Consider the following 16296-nt stretch of genomic DNA (forward strand, 5'->3'; position numbering starts at 1 on the left):
TGTCATTGACGTACAATGAAAAGAGGATGGGCGAGAGCACGGAGCCCTGAGGGACTCCGGCTCTTATGGGGCGGGGGGAGGAGAGGGAGCCATCTACTCGGTAACGAAAGGTGCGATTCGATAAAAAGTCACGTAAGATGTGCACGAGACTGTCCGGCACACCGAGTTCGTAAAGCTTGTAAATCAAGCCGTTGTGCCAGACTTTATCGAATGCCTTCGCTACGTCGAAGAATAACACTCCTGTCCCTACGGGTGGCTTAGCAGTGAGGCCGCTAAGTATATGCTCCGTTAAGCGGTGCACCTGTTGTACGCAGGAATGTGAGGCGCGGAAGCCAAACTGTTCGTTTATTAAGAGATTATTAGAAAAAACATAATCTCTTAATCGAGAAACAATTATACGTTCGTATAACTTACCCATGGTCTTTAGGAGACTGATGGGTCTGTAGCTTGTGGGGTCAGCCAGTTTCTTACCGGGCTTCGGAATGCCAATGACTTCTGCCTCTTTCCACGCGTCGGGAAAGATGCAGTGAGACATGGCCGCGTTGAAAATAGCAACTAAGAGGTATACTAGGGGGGCGGGCAGGGCGCGTAAGACTCTATTAGAGATACGGTCCGGGCCGGGGGCTTTGTTGGGACGGAAACCTTTGATTATCGTTCGCACCTCGTCGACGTTGGTCGGGTCTAGGGTTGTGGTCGGAGGGAGGGCGGCTCTACGTTCGACTTCGCTGTCCACCATGCGGAGGTGGGCAGAGTCTACTGGGAGGGTACTGGGGGAGCACTGTGCTTCTAGACTGTCGGCTAGACATTCGGCTTTGGCGTCGTCGTCAAACGCAAGCGTTTGATCGGGACGTAAAAGCGGTGGCGTGGACGCTACGGTGTCGGACTTAAAGGCTCTCGTCAACTTCCAATAGGCTTGGTGAGATGGCGAGATTTCTTTAAGTAGATCATCCCACTGATTGTTACGGAGTTCCGCGATACGAGCCTTGACAGCGCGCTGTAGGGAACGTAGGCGGGCTCTGTTTTCCTCGGTTGGATAAGCGTCATAATCGCGAGTGGCTGCGTTCTTTGCCCTCAATAGCTCTCGCGCGTCGTCAGGCAACCTGAGACGGTGGTTAGCCATCGCAGGCACTTGCCTAGACGAGTCGCCGATGGCGACCGAGATGTGACTAGTGAGGGCATCGATCGCGTGAATAGTTTCGTGAGGCGAAACTATATCGTCGGGGATTGAGGACAGTTGTGGGCTCTGACAGTTCCCAAGTTTTACCTTGAGTTTGTCCCAGTCCACAACTGTCTTCATAGTGGGTGTAGACTCAGGAGAGCCTAGTTGGAGTACGACCGGGCGATGGTCAGAAGTGAGCGCGTGCATGGTTTCTATGGAGTGTAGGCGGAGGCCTATATTCTTTAGAATTGCCATGTCAAGAATGTCGGGCCGATGCTCGACATTGTAAGGATAGTGAGTGGGCGTCATAGGGACTAAGATGTCAAAAATGAGTTCCTCAGAGAGTTCGCTTAGCATCATGCCGTTGGCAGTGGATGTTACGCAACCCCAATGAGTGTGTTTGCTATTAAAGTCGCCGCCAAGAATGACTGCACCATTCATAGCAAACAGGGCCTCAAAGTCGCTCCTTAAGGGAGTCTTGTTCGGGGAGAGGTAAACCGAGCCGATGAGAATGGGCTCGTGTCCAGTCATGGCTAGCCGACAGAGTGAGACTTCTAGGTTAGAAAGAGAAGGGGGATCGACTAAAGCACAGTGCAGAGAACGCTTATAGTAAATAAGCGTGCCGCCGCCACGTGTGGGCCTATCGTGTCTAATGATATTGTAGTTCGCTATCCTAGGATTGCGAATAGAGGGTGTTAGGAGGGTCTCTTGAACCAGAAAGATGTCGACCTGGTGGTCGGTAAGGAACTGAGTAACCTCGTCCTTCTGCTGTCTAAGACCGTTAGCGTTGAAAAAAGCTAAGGTGATTGACCGGGGTTTGATCCTAGCGGTGGGATTAGCCATTACGGAGCGTGGAAAGAAGAGATAGCGTAGCAAAAGTCTACGTGTTCGGCGAGGATAGATAACCTATCCATGATGTTGCCTTCGCCATTAGTCGCGCGCAGTTTTGCGGCGATCACAAACATCTCGCCGACATTAATTTGGCCAAAGAAGTCTCTGACCAATTTAATGTCAGCCGCAGGTGAATGTGTAGGCTGGGGCTTGGCCTGAGGGGCCGGGACTTTGTGGGCCGGTGCCTTAGGGGCAGGGGGACTAGGGTTAGGCGCCTTTGGCGTAGCCTTAGGGGCTGGGTGGGGTTGAGGAGCCTGCTGGGGCGCGGGTGGGGACACAGCTGTTTGGGCGGGTGCGGGAGTAAGGCTGGCTGCCTGGGTGTAGGCCAGAGGCCTAGCCCAAGCATTGGGCCTATTGGGACGGAGGCTAGGAGCCTCACTTGCTACCGCAAAGTTGCGAGTAGCATTGATCTGCCTGGGGGCAGAGGGGATGGGGGCACGCGGCTGAGTGCGTGGGGCCCGGGGACAACCGCGATAATTCGCAGGATGACCCTGGCTACCACACAGTATGCAGCTCGGTGGTTCGGTGGCTGTGGCCTTGTCACGGACACAGTCGGCTGTGCCGTGATCGCCTAGGCACTTGACGCACCTGGGACGGGCGTGACAATTACGGGCAGCGTGCCCGTAATGTTGACAGCGGTGGCACTGGCCGGGAGCGCCGCGCTTTCGGGGTGGCTCAACTTTGAGCCCGGAGATGAAGCAAACCGATTTCAAGTTGAAAATCGATTTCGCTTCGTCGGAATAGTCCAAGACTACTTGGACAAGGTCAAAAGGTTCACGTGTACGAGTCCTGTACAGACGATGAACCTGTTTGACGGGGTAGTTTTGGGCCTTGAGGTCGGCCAAGATGGAGGCGGAGTCTAGCTCCTTGGGGATGCCACGGATAACAACCCGCAGCTCCCTTTCCTCCTCGCGGGGGAAAGTATGATAACCGATACGGTTCTCATCTAGGAAACGCGTTAGGGCTCGGTGCTCGTCGGAGGTGGACAAGGACACCTTAATTCCTACGTTGCACGACTTAGCGTGCGAGAAGTTAATGTGACGCTCCTTGAGCGCGCCGGAAATCTTGTTCCAGGACGCCTTGTCCTGGACAAAGACTGGGGGGACTCTGACAGTCCGCCCGGTGCTCGACTGCGAGCCGGATGGCTGGGAAGATTGCGAGGGCTGAGAGAGGCCCGAGTTGGCCTTCAGCGCCTTCGCAGGGGGGGAAGGAGGGGGAGAGGCCGCGGATTTGCGGGTCCTCTTCGGACGACTGACGGTGGTGAAGCCACCGTCATCGGCGTCTGAGACAGAGTCACATTCCATGTCCCTACTGGGGGCATGGGATTGGTGATCTATCACAATGGAGTGCTCGTTCGTGAGCGGGATTGGTAGAGGGGCCGAGTTCGGATCGCACATGGCGTCCTCGGGACATGAAGGGGAAGCAGGCTCCTCATACACAGAGCTTGCGAGGGTCTTTGCCCGTATGTGGGCTTTAAACCCGGAGAGGACCTCCGGGTGAGTGGCCCGGAGGAACTTTAAGAGTTCCTCCGTGTCCATGGCATGGAGTTGAGTTTCGCGACGCGTGAATCTACGCCGGTTCGCAAGTCGCAACCACCGAGAAGAGCCGGCAAGAAACTCGGTGGTTATAGCGGTGTGTAAGTCCCGCACAGTCGGTGTAAACCGTGCGGGGTGAGTGGGAAAAGTGTGCCCTAACCAATGTAACTACGCCGCAACGTAGCAACGCCGCGACGTAGGGTGAGTACCTACTCCTAGCAGTCCTTCAGGAGGGCCCCGGTCGCAAAAACAACCAGGGATACGCTCCTTCAGGGATGGAAAGTAGGGAGGGGTAGGGGGGGTCACGCCCGGCAGTGAAAAGACTGTGAAACCGAGTGTCTCAAGGGCGAGGAGGAACGCCTCACCCTCTCAAACGTGCCTTCCAGGAGGCCAAGGTTCACAGCCTAATATACCGGCGGCGGCAGGAAATTTCAGCGCCTTGAAAAAGGCACTGTCGGTCGCTCCCAATCGAACCGAACCGCCTTTAGAAAGGCGTTTAACTACGCTTGTTCGTTATCACCGTTAGGTATCCCAAGCGCAGCCGCGGGCAAGCCACGTAATTGTGACAAAACACCACAGAAACAAGACTCGCAGAGCGAGGGCGATAAGCTCGAGGAACTCGGAGCGCAGCGCATGCGAGCGGGCGGGCGAGGCGGAGCGCACGTCCGTACCGTGCGAGCGATGCGAAGCGAATCGTGGGGTGCCCGAAACTAGGCAGAGCCTGACTTTTATATCATTCGTAAAGCGAACGAGGGGCGGGCGGCAGCGGGGGGGCCATGTCTTCTCTCACTCTCGCGTGTGCGAGCGCTAGTGCGACAGAGACGGAGTATCGTTGATGATTTTACTTTAAAATAATTACCTATATATTTTTATATTATGTTATTATTATATTAAGTAATGATTAATAAATTCCATTGAATTAAAAACAAATTAATGGAAAAGAAAAAGGGGTTCCGTCTCGCTCTCGCATAAAATAATGCGTCACCACTCACTCGAACGACAGAGATGGAAATATTCAACACATTCTCTCTCTCTCTCTCTCGCTCGCTCTACGTGTTATATTTTTCTTAAAAAAAATAAATAAAATCATCAATATCAATTAAATAATTATTTGTGTAGGTAATGATCCGGGGGCCAGTTCATGCAGGCAAATGTAAGTAACAATGAAATGAAATTTTGTAATTATAGAAAAAAAAAATTTACTATCGAACAGCTCACAATATAGGCCTACTATTACTATTTATTTTGTTTCTCTTTCATTCATATTCAATTTGCATTGATTGTTGCGTGCGTGCGCGTAAGAGTATTATTGCAGTTCATTTACTAGATAGATATAGTGTTAAATAATTTATTGATCGGCATAAATAATAATAAAGCAAGTAAGTAAGTATGTATGTATGTACACATTATGACGTGTGTAATAAAATGTTAAACTCGGACTCGTCATCGACAGAAACTTGTGTTGGTGGACACACATTAAGAATCATATGCGGCCCTGAAAAGGGCCTTTTTTGTGTTTGTTTGATGCGCGCGTATCCTCCTCGGACGACAGCGGCGGCGCAGAGCAAAGTCGAGCGCGAAGCACTTAGGCGCGCTCTCCTCTGATCCTGCGCGCCAGCTGGATGTCCTTGGGCATGATGGTGACGCGCTTGGCGTGAATCGCGCACAGGTTGGTGTCCTCGAAGAGGCCCACCAGGTAAGCCTCGCTGGCCTCCTGGAGCGCCATGACGGCGGAGCTCTGGAAACGCAGATCGGTCTTGAAATCCTGAGCGATTTCACGCACGAGACGCTGGAACGGCAACTTGCGGATCAAGAGCTCCGTGCTCTTCTGGTAACGACGAATCTCACGGAGTGCCACGGTACCGGGCCTGTAGCGATGGGGTTTCTTGACGCCACCGGTGGCGGGCGCACTCTTGCGAGCGGCCTTGGTGGCCAGCTGCTTCCTCGGGGCTTTACCGCCGGTCGACTTACGAGCGGTCTGCTTGGTACGGGCCATTGTACGTAAACGTAAAACAACTTTTCACAAATGCAAATTTTACAAGAGAGCGGAGCGGCGGGTCGTTCGACGTACGATCCTATAATAAAACATGTACGCGCGCGCCACGCCGTATTTATAGCCGACGATGTATACGCCTCTCTTTCTCACTGCTTGCGCGCTCTCTCTCTCGCTCGCTCGCACGTTTTTTTTTTTTTTTTTTTCATTCGCGTTTAAAAAATTCAAAATTGTTTATTAAACCTACATATATGTACCTAAGTAGTTTCATTTCATAAAATACTACTACATAATAAATACTAATGAACGAAGCCTCCTTTCAGGCGTATAATTTGCCTGTGCCAGGATAATAACTAGTAAGAAGTGTTATATGTAATTTCCACTCAAAATCAACAACAAAGCAATAATTATTAGGTACATACATATTCTAGGCTAACTAATTAATTATTCTACGACAAATTATTATATTTTTGCGTTTTGAGTTTTCCTCTTCTTTTTGGAAATTTTATTCAAAATATTGATTGATTGATTATGTACAAAAATGATACAAATATTTTATTTAAACAGTGAGTCTGCAGTACGAGTACGTGTGTGAAAAGTATTATTTCATAATTTAATAAGTACTAGCTTAGTTTATTAACTTCATAGTTCGTTCATAATTAATTTATATTTTTTCCTGTTATCTGCGAAAATTAAAATAATGTAGGTATTGTGTTGATTGATTCTAATTTACCTTCGATATTTTATAGGAGTCATTGTTATTTTTAGTTGACGATATTTTATTTTTTTCTCTAGTTCGCTCACTCTTCACTGACAAGCACAATCTGATACGTACGACAATTATTAATTATTTACAATGCTTACTATAAGCGAACAATAAATAAATAAATAAGCTGTTGTGTTGCGTTGTGTTGTGCGGCGAATGTGTTAAATTTTTTACAAGTAGGTTACCTAAGTAGGTAGGTAAGGTACATTAACATTTATTTACGTGACACGCCATCGACAAGAAACTTTTCAATTTATGATATGCATTTTGTGGCCCTGAAAAGGGCCTTTTGTTTTTGTGTCGTGGTTGTGTTTGGTGTAAAACACCGACAACACGAACGACGACGACGACGAAGCGCTGCCAATTCACTTGGAGCTGGTGTATTTGGTGACGGCCTTTGTGCCTTCACTGACGGCGTGCTTGGCGAGTTCACCGGGCAGCAGCAGCCTGACGGATGTCTGCACCTCCCTCGACGTGATCGTGGAACGCTTGTTGTAGTGAGCCAGACGGGAAGCTTCGGCGGCGATGCGTTCGAAGATGTCGTTCACGAACGAGTTCATGATCGACATGGCCTTGCTGGAGATACCGGTGTCGGGGTGGACCTGCTTCAGCACTTTGTAGATGTAGATGGCGTAGCTCTCCTTCCTCTTGTGCTTCTTCTTCTTCTTGTCAGTTTTGGAGATGTTCTTCTGAGCCTTGCCCGACTTCTTGGCGGCCTTGCCACTTGTCTTGGGCGGCATGATTGTTTAATGGGATAACGACGATAATAATGTATATCAGCTTACAACAACTCGACCGTGCCGAGAGTGACGAGCGAATGTGTAAATTTTTCGGTAGATTGGGGTTTACCTCAGTTACTGTCAGTTCAAAAAGCGACCGCAACGCGGTGTCACTTCGACCAATAGTGTCGTCGCATTAACATGATATTTCTCTCTCGCTCTGTGCCGTCTCGCTCATAACGCATTACGGTCTGTGTTGTTGATGGGTGCGACGAGCGAGTGAGTGAGATGGCGATATGTGAGGAGCGTTTCTCTCGCTCACTCAACTCTCTAGTTTGGTTTCAGTTTTATAATAATAATAAAAAAAAAAAATGTATGTATGTAGGTAGGTAGGTAGGTAGGTACGTACGACATAAAAAATATTATGCAAGTGCATTACGAGTAATGTAGATTTACATTTTCTCTCTGTCTTTCTTTTCTCTCACGAAACGCAAAGCGCAAGCAAGATTTTAAAATTAATTTTAATAATATATAAAAAAAAAATAAAAAAAAATATATATTTATATCAATAGATCAATCGCATCACGTTATAAATACTAAAATATTTTTCTTAAGGATTTTTCATGCTCAAACTCGAATCTACCTATGTATTTACGTACGGGTATATTTTGTCTCTCTCTCTCATAATTAGGCATTTATTTATTTTGTCTGTTAACCATCATGCCGACTTTTTCAGACAATCAATTAATCATTATATTGTGTAGTGATAGTATTTATTATTGTATAGTGTAAGAAGAGATTTGCACTCGTGTCAATCGTCAAGAAACATTTCATAAATACTCAGAATCATATTGCGGCCCTGAAAAGGGCCTTTTTGTTTGAAGAAACGTGCACACACGTTTCGTTCGGTCGTGTCTCGATCAATATGTATACAGCAGCAGAGTGCAGCATACATAAATGATGCGAAAACGCGGCGGCGATTTATGCCTTCTTCTCGGTCTTCTTGGGCAAGAGCACGGCCTGGATGTTGGGCAGCACACCACCCTGGGCGATGGTGACGCCGGAGAGGAGCTTGTTCAATTCCTCGTCGTTGCGTATCGCCAGTTGTAGATGTCTCGGGATGATCCTGGTCTTCTTGTTGTCACGAGCCGCGTTACCGGCCAACTCGAGCACTTCAGCGGCCAGGTACTCCATGACGGCGGCCAGGTACACGGGCGCACCGGCACCGACACGCTCGGCGTAATTGCCCTTACGCAGAAGCCTGTGGATACGACCGACGGGGAACTGGAGACCGGCACGGTTGGACCTGGACTTTGCCTTTCCCTTGACCTTGCCACCCTTGCCGCGACCCGACATGTTGTTGTAGTTTGTAGAGAAATAAATCAACACACAAAGTGAACGTGTAACGACGAGCGCGCGTCGAGACTGTCTGTGTCAATTTTTGTTGAGCGCAGAATATTTATAACGGCGCGCGCAAACCCATTAGTGGGGCGAACGTTTCACTGTCAGAAAGAGATAGACAGATATGCACGTCTCGCGCGAAATTTTCAGAAAGAGACACACTTGTCTTTCTCTTTCACTCGCTTCGCGTTGGTTTGTGACAGACCGTGCTGATATAAATGGGAGAAAAAAAAAAAAAAAAAAAGTGTTTTTCCTTTTCACTTGGTTAATTAATTTGATTTTTTTTTTCTCTATGTAGGCAGATGTATGTGTGGTATAAAACGCGTTTCTTTTGCGTAATGGAAAAAAAAAAAAAAAAAATTAAACGTCAGTGTCAAGCGCCGGCACCCGGCAGACAGGGCAGTCGGGCGGCGGGATTCTGGTGATTATTATAAAAAGTTGTGAAAGTTGAATGATAATACATATATTGTGTTATCATTTTGCCGCTGAAATGGCGAAAAGTGAACGACGACGCGCATCAAATGCAAGACATGTTATAAGTTAACTCAGGTGGCTACTTGTTGTTGTTGTTGTTGTTATTCGTTCATTCAGTTAGTTGTGTGTGTTGTGCGGTAAAAGCAAGTAAATTGAGCGCGATTTAAACGATAAATGAATATGTGTGCGAACAAACAAAGTACCAAAGTGATGCGTGTGATGTTGTTGTGGTATCATACACAGATACTTATGTGGTTTCTCCGTTCATAATTTCAGTTGGTGGTGCGTGAACAATGTGTGCTGCTGGTGCTGGTGCTGGTGGTGTGGCGGGCGTGCGGGGCGGGCGGGCGGTCGCTGTCTGCGGCGGCGGCGGCGGCGGCGGCGGCGGCGGCTGGAGGCCTCCGCCGCCCTCTCGCCGTCGTCGGCCGAATATTATCATGAACCGAACGGAACGATGCGATGGGGTGAGTGAGTGTTATTATTAATTAGTTAATTACCCGACTGCGCCAGAAGGAGGGTGTAAAAAAAGGAATTAAAAAAAAAAAGACAAAAACAAGACAACTTGTGCCCGTTTCCCATATTCTAATAGGTTTCTATTCCAAATCCGGATTTCAACTGTCAAATTTAATTCAGTTTTAGATAAAATTTTTTTACACATTACTATTAAAGTCTTATAAAAATAATAGACCGAACAGTTATTTTTAAACAAAAACAATTATTGATGTTCGACAGTTGACGGACAGATTTGGATTAGGATTGAATTTATCATAAACAAATTAATGCATTCGGAGGCATCAATGACTAATTAATTATTATGTTGGTGATAAATGTATTTGATGCCTCCGACTGAATTTGTGAACTCTTAACTAAGTTGCCTTGTTTTTATTAGTTATTTTTTAATTATTGTTTTAGATTGAATCGATAACTCATAATAATAATTTTTGTGTGTTACTCTCTTGTGAACGGTACCTTGTTGGTGATCAAATAAATAATATTGAAATAGTTGTTGATGCATAAAAGATGCATGTAGTGTGGTGTGTGTGGGTGTAGATAGGGGGTGCCTATATTATGTATACCTACATTAATTATTTAGTAATTCATGTGTTTGTTTTTCAGGACAGCAAGCAGCGGAGAGCAGGACTCGGCCTGCCTGCCTCTGTATTTAAAATGTGACTCGTCTATCGCAAGAAACACATGTAAGTACATGTTTGAATTATTTGTTAGCCCTGAAAAGGGCTTTTTAAAACTTTCGACGCTCCTCGCTGCAACCGCAGCCTCAGCCTCGGCCGTTGTTATGATGATGATGATGGGGTGTGTCAGTAGTACCACCACCAACACCACCATTACCCACGACAACACTGGCGGGCGTATGGGCGACACAACAAGTTGCTGCTGCTGGCTGACGCGCGCGGCGGCGGCGGCGGCTTACTTCTTGCCGGCGGACGCCTTCTTGGCCGCGGGCTTGGATTTCGGTGTTGCGGCGGCCTTCTTCGGTTTGGGCGCCTTGGGTTTCTTGGTTGGCGGTTTGGCGGTCTTCTTGGCCTTCGGCGCAGCGGCGGCCTTACCCTTGGCGGCGGCGGCGGGTTTCTTGGCGGCGGGCTTCTTCTTCGCGGCGGCCGCCTTCTTGTCCTTGGTGGCGGCGGAGGGCTTCGCCTTCGAGGGCGACGATGCGGCGCTCGAGGCGGCGCCCTTCTTCGCCTTGCCGGCGGCCGACGCGGCCGTCACCTTCTTGGACTTGGCCGACGCTGCGGCGGCGCCCTTGGCGGGCTTGCTCGCCGCCGGCTTCTTGGATGCTGCAGATTTGGATTCCAATTTGAACGAACCGGAAGCGCCCTTGCCCTTGGTCTGGATCAAAGCGCCGGACTCGACGGCGCTCTTCAGGTACTTCCTGATGAAAGGTGCCAATTTTTCAGCGTCCACTTTGTACTGAGCCGCGATGTACTTCTTGATGGCCTGCAGCGAGGAACCGCTGCGCTCCTTCAACTCTTTGATGGCGTTGTTCACCATCTCGGACGTCTTCGGGTGGGTGGGCTTCGCTTTCGGCTTCTTAGCTCCTCCGGTCGCCGTCGCCTTGGGTTTCTTCGCGGGCGTCGCCGGAGCCGGTGCCTCGGATGCCACTGCTGTGTCTGCCATTTTTCTTTTTGTTATTTTGACTGTTTACGTGAACGAATGAAAATATAATAATAATAAATTTATTTATAGAATAAACACGACGTGTGTCTCCTGTCTTCCTTTCAAGCGCTGCGAACGCGAACACTAAATGAGGCGCAAGCGCAAAGAATAACATTCAGCCATCAGGAAGTTCGACCTCCAGCTGCCAGAATCCAATAGAATTTAATTTCAAGTACATATGATTTCAAGACTGAAGATGGACGAATCAAGAAAATGATAAATCCAATGGTCCTTTTCAGGACCGCAAATCGTTCAAAATGTGTCAAACATTAGTTTCTGTCGTAGAGACGAATAAACAACACAACTTGTACTTATTATTACCGATTCGTAAAAATAAATAAACCACAACAAACATGACAAAAAGAGACAGGATACACGTTTCTCTCTCACTCGCATCATTTTGTGCGAATGAATCTCTCTTGTAGTTTTTCTTTATTGATTAAAATATCTTTAGAATTTATCAAAAAACAAAAACGGCTTTCTTTAAGGTATTGCCGTGAGCAAGGGACGGTTTTTGAGAGACAGGGACAAAACATATTCCACTCTCTTTCGCGTACCCGAATATTGAGATGCACTATATTGCTATCTCATTCCTTTTTGGGTTTTCTCAATAATGAATGAGATGAGAGATACTCTGAAAGAGAACTACTTTTCGAATGAGACAAAATATTTTCTTTTCCCTGAGTTTTCCAACATAAATAACATAAATGAATATATTTATTGACACTAGCAATGTTTCCTACTAATTCCTACTGATGTCCATTTTCAAAATACAGACAAGTGTAATAAATTAGATATAATAATATGGCGATATCGGGTAATACCGCGAGGTATCCACTTAATGACCACTGTAAAGAGCGTGCCCGATTCGAAACAGCGTGCCTGCACAGTGCCTGCTCGCGTTATTGTGAAAACAACTTACGCGAAACTAGAAGCTTTCAATCGAGCTTCTCGTTGAAAAAGGCAGACAAATGTGGCAGGGACGCAGCTAACACGCAAGATACGACCTGTTATAGATTAAGACAAAGACTATAATAATAGTTGTTTTGAATAGAAAGAGACAGAAGATCGCTTTCTCATTGCAAAAAGTGGGTTTTTATATTATCTCTGTCACACATGAACTTCATTACGTAGTATCACCTTTTTTTTACTTTTTCAAAATACCTAGTACATCACAAGTGAATGTGGCACGTATCTATGTCATAAACAAAACCCATAAATATTTTAAAGAAAATACGTAGAAAAAAAGTATCTCAATCAACCCTTGAAACAGAAACAGTAGCAAGCTATCCCTCTCACATCAAATGCGATAGAAAGAGAAAGAAAATGGAGTCACAATTACACCATCTCTCGCTCATTTATTGGAATTTTAGCCAATAGGAACAATAAAATTTGTGATAATTAACTACTTTTAGATTCTTTAACAATATTTTTAGAAAATTATCTAAGTTTAATCCAAAAACAAAAACGGATTTCTTTACGGTATTGCTGCCAGCAAGGGACCTTTTTTGAGAGACAAGGACAAAACATATTGCCCTCTCATTCGCGTTGTTTTGCGAAAAGTGGTTCTGTACTATCTCTGTCTCTGTTACACATTAACTGTTTTTGTCCTTTATTACGTCGTATCTCATTTTTTATTTACGTTTTCAAAATACCTATTACACGCACGAGTTAGTGTCAAGTGTTAATGTCATAAACAGAACCCTTATCATTATTTGAAATATAGGTATTACGTGAAATAAATAACTCAACACTTGTAACAGAAATTATAGCAAGCTATCTCTCTCACATCAGATGATAGAAAGAGAAAGAAAATTGAGTCACAACAGAACTACACCCTCTCGCTCACGCTAATTAGAAAATTAGATTTTTTACCTAATTAGAGCAATTAAATATGTGATAACTAACTACTTTTAACAACAGTTTCTAAAAGCCCTCGTAAAAAACATTGCCTAGTTAAACATTATTAATGTAATGTGCCAAAAATTAACTTTGAAATTTGCAAGGTAGCAATAGGAAAAAAAGTGGTGGGGATGGCCAATTAGCTATAAAAGGCGACCGGCCAGTAAAAAAATAATACAGTCTTAGCTTCGCTTCGCATCGCTCGCACGGTACGGACGTGCGCTCCGCCTCGCCCGCCCGCTCGCATGCGCTGCGCTCCGAGTTCCTCGAGCTTATCGCCCTCGCTCTGCGAGTCTTGTTTCTGTGGTGTTTTGTCACAATTACGTGGCTTGCCCGCGGCTGCGCTTGGGATACCTAACGGTGATAACGAACAAGCGTAGTTAAACGCCTTTCTTAAGGCGGTTCGGTTCGATTGGGAGCGACCGACAGTGCCTTTTTCAAGGCGCTGAAATTTCCTGCCGCCGCCGGTATATTAGGCTGTGAACCTTGGCCTCCTGGAAGGCACGTTTGAGAGGGTGAGGCGTTCCTCCTCGCCCTTGAGACACTCGGTTTCACAGTCTTTTCACTGCCGGGCGTGACCCCCCCTACCCCTCCCTACTTTCCATCCCTGAAGGAGCGTATCCCTGGTTGTTTTTGCGACCGGGGCCCTCCTGAAGGACTGCTAGGAGTAGGTACTCACCCTACGTCGCGGCGTTGCTACGTTGCGGCGTAGTTACATTGGTTAGGGCACACTTTTCCCACTCACCCCGCACGGTTTACACCGACTGTGCGGGACTTACACACCGCTATAACCACCGAGTTTCTTGCCGGCTCTTCTCGGTGGTTGCGACTTGCGAACCGGCGTAGATTCACGCGTCGCGAATACACCCTCCATGCCATGGACACGGAGGAACTATTAAAGTTCCTCCGGGCCACTCACCCGGAGGTTCTCTCCGGGTTTAAAGCCCACATACGGGCAAAATCTCTCGCAAGCTCCGTCTATGAGGAGCCTGCTTCCCCGTCATGTCCCGAGGACGCCATGTGCGATCCTAACTCGGCCCCGCTACCGATCCCGCTCACGAACGAGCACTCTATTGTGATAGATCACCAATCCCATGCCCCCAGTAGGGACATGGAATGTGACTCTATCTCAGACGCCGATGACGGTGGCTTCACCACCGTCAGTCGTCCGAAGAGGACCCGCAAATCCGCGGCCTCTCCCCCTCCTTCCCCCCCTGCGAAGGCGCTGAAGGCCAACTCGGGCCTCTCTCAGCCCTCGCAATCTTCCCAGCCCTCCGGCTCGCAGTCGAGCACCGGGCGGACTGCCAGAGTCCCCCCAGTCTTTGTCCAGGACAAGGCGTCCTGGAACAAGATTTCCGGCGCGCTCAAGGAGCGTCACATCAATTTCTCACACGCTAAATCGTGCAACGTAGGCATTAAGGTGTCTTTGTCCACCTCGGACGAGCACCGAGCCCTAACACGTTTCCTAGATGAAAACCGTATCGGTTATCATACCTTCCCTCGCGAGGAGGAAAGGGAGCTGCGGGTTGTTATCCGTGGCCTTCCCAAGGAGCTAGACTCCGCCTCCATCTTGGCCGACCTCAAGGCACAAAACTTTCCCGTCAAACAGGTTCACCGTCTGTACAGGACTCGTACTCGTGAACCTTTTGATCTTGTCCAAGTAGTCTTGGACTATTCCAACGAAGCGAAATCGATTTTCAATTTGAAATCGGTTTGCTTTATCTCCGGACTCAAAGTCGAGCCACCCCGTAAGCGCGGCGCTCCCGGCCAGTGCCACCGCTGCCAACATTACGGTCACGCTGCCCGTAATTGTCACGCCCGTCCTAGGTGCGTCAAGTGCCTAGGCGACCACGGCACAGCCGACTGTGTCCGTGACAAGGCCACAGCCACCGAACCACCGAGCTGCATACTGTGTGGTAGCCAGGGTCATCCTGCGAATTATCGCGGTTGTCCCCGGGCCCCACGCACTCAGCCGCGTGCCCCCATCCCTTCTGCCCCCAGGCAGAACAATGCTACCCGCAACTTTGCGGTAGCAAGTGAGGCTCCTAGTCTCCGCCCCAACAGGCCCAATGCTTGGGCTAGGCCCCTGGCCTACACCCAGGCTGCCAGCCTAACTCCCGCACCCGCCCAGGCAGCTGTGGTCCCACCCGCGCCCCAGCAGGCTCCTCAACCCCACCCAGCCCCTAAGGCTTCGCTAAAGGCACCTACCTACCAGGCGCCCACACCTAGCCCCCCTGCCCCTAAGGCACCGGCCCACAAAATCCCGGCCCCTCAGGCCAAGCCCCAGCCGTCACATTCACCTGCGGCTGACATTAAACTGGTCAGAGACTTCTTTGGCCAAATTAATGTCGGCGAGATGTTTGTGATCGCCGCAAAACTGCGCGCGACTAATGGCGAAGGCAACATCATGGACAGGTTATCTATCCTCGCCGAACACGTAGACTTTTGCTACGCTATCTCCTCTTTCCACGCTCCGTAATGGCTAATCCCACCGCTAGGATCAAACCCCGGTCAATCACCTTAGCTTTTTTCAACGCTAACGGTCTAAGACAGCAGAAGGACGAGGTTACTCAGTTCCTTACCGACCACCAGGTCGACATCTTTCTGGTTCAAGAGACCCTCCTAACACCCTCTATTCGCAATCCTAGGATAGCGAACTACAATATCATTAGACACGATAGGCCCACACGTGGCGGCGGCACGCTTATTTATTATAAGCGTTCTCTGCACTGTGCTTTAGTCGATCCCCCTTCTCTCTCTAACCTAGAAGTCTCACTCTGTCGGCTAGCCATGACTGGACACGAGCCCATTCTCATCGGCTCGGTTTACCTCTCCCCGAACAAGACTCCCCTAAGGAGCGACTTTGAGGCCCTGTTTGCTATGAATAGTGCAGTCATTCTTGGCGGCGACTTTAATAGCAAACACACTCATTGGGGTTGCGTAACATCCACTGCCAACGGCATGATGCTAAGCGAACTCTCTGAGGAACTCATTTTTGACATCTTAGTCCCTATGACGCCCACTCACTATCCTTACAATGTCGAGCATCGGCCCGACATTCTTGACATGGCAATTCTAAAGAATATAGGCCTCCGCCTACACTCTATAGAAACCATGCACGCGCTCACTTCTGACCATCGCCCGGTCGTACTCCAATTAGGCTCTCCTGAGTCTACACCCACTATGAAGACAGTTGTGGACTGGGACAAACTCAAGGTAAAACTTGGGAACTGTCAGAGCCCACAACTGTCCTCAATCCCTGACGATATAGTTTCGCCTCACGA

At 48.2% G+C, this 16296-nt stretch overlaps 4 protein-coding genes across 5 annotated transcripts in view; 1 reads left to right on the forward strand and 3 right to left on the reverse strand.

Moving 5' to 3' along the window:
* LOC135085837 (uncharacterized) overlaps nucleotides 1-10962 on the forward strand; it is a 30914-nt gene extending 19952 nt beyond the window's left edge. For both annotated transcript variants that reach the window (XM_063980622.1, XM_063980623.1), the window contains 3 exons: nucleotides 4705-4738; nucleotides 9215-9406; nucleotides 10055-10962. In XM_063980622.1, the coding sequence (XP_063836692.1) occupies nucleotides 4705-4738; nucleotides 9215-9406; nucleotides 10055-10868 (1040 nt within the window). In that variant the 3' untranslated portion in view covers nucleotides 10869-10962. The remainder of the gene's footprint in view (nucleotides 1-4704; nucleotides 4739-9214; nucleotides 9407-10054) is intronic.
* LOC135085840 (histone H3) lies at nucleotides 4765-5808 on the reverse strand. Its single transcript, XM_063980627.1, has one exon. It carries the CDS (start codon nucleotides 5579-5581, stop codon nucleotides 5171-5173), a length of 411 nt encoding a protein of 136 aa, XP_063836697.1. The 5' UTR covers nucleotides 5582-5808; the 3' UTR covers nucleotides 4765-5170.
* LOC135085965 (histone H2B) lies at nucleotides 6490-7430 on the reverse strand. Its single transcript, XM_063980750.1, has one exon. The coding sequence runs from the start codon at nucleotides 7082-7084 to the stop codon at nucleotides 6710-6712; it is 375 nt and encodes a 124-aa protein (XP_063836820.1). The 5' UTR covers nucleotides 7085-7430; the 3' UTR covers nucleotides 6490-6709.
* LOC135085842 (histone H2A) lies at nucleotides 7640-9208 on the reverse strand. Its single transcript, XM_063980629.1, has one exon. It carries the CDS (start codon nucleotides 8417-8419, stop codon nucleotides 8045-8047), a length of 375 nt encoding a protein of 124 aa, XP_063836699.1. The 5' UTR covers nucleotides 8420-9208; the 3' UTR covers nucleotides 7640-8044.
* Nucleotides 10963-16296: the final 5334 nt, after the last annotated feature.

The sequence above is a fragment of the Ostrinia nubilalis genome, chromosome 30, assembly GCF_963855985.1.
Source record: "Ostrinia nubilalis chromosome 30, ilOstNubi1.1, whole genome shotgun sequence".
Classification (NCBI taxonomy): Eukaryota; Metazoa; Arthropoda; class Insecta; order Lepidoptera; family Crambidae; genus Ostrinia; species Ostrinia nubilalis.

What these genes read in the sequence shown, in the direction of transcription:
- LOC135085965 (XM_063980750.1), bottom strand. Translation starts at nt 7,084, where the DNA reads ATGCCGCCCAAGACAAGTGGCAAGGCCGCCAAGAAGTCGGGCAAGGCT.
- LOC135085840 (XM_063980627.1), bottom strand. Translation starts at nt 5,581, where the DNA reads ATGGCCCGTACCAAGCAGACCGCTCGTAAGTCGACCGGCGGTAAAGCC.
- LOC135085842 (XM_063980629.1), bottom strand. Translation starts at nt 8,419, where the DNA reads ATGTCGGGTCGCGGCAAGGGTGGCAAGGTCAAGGGAAAGGCAAAGTCC.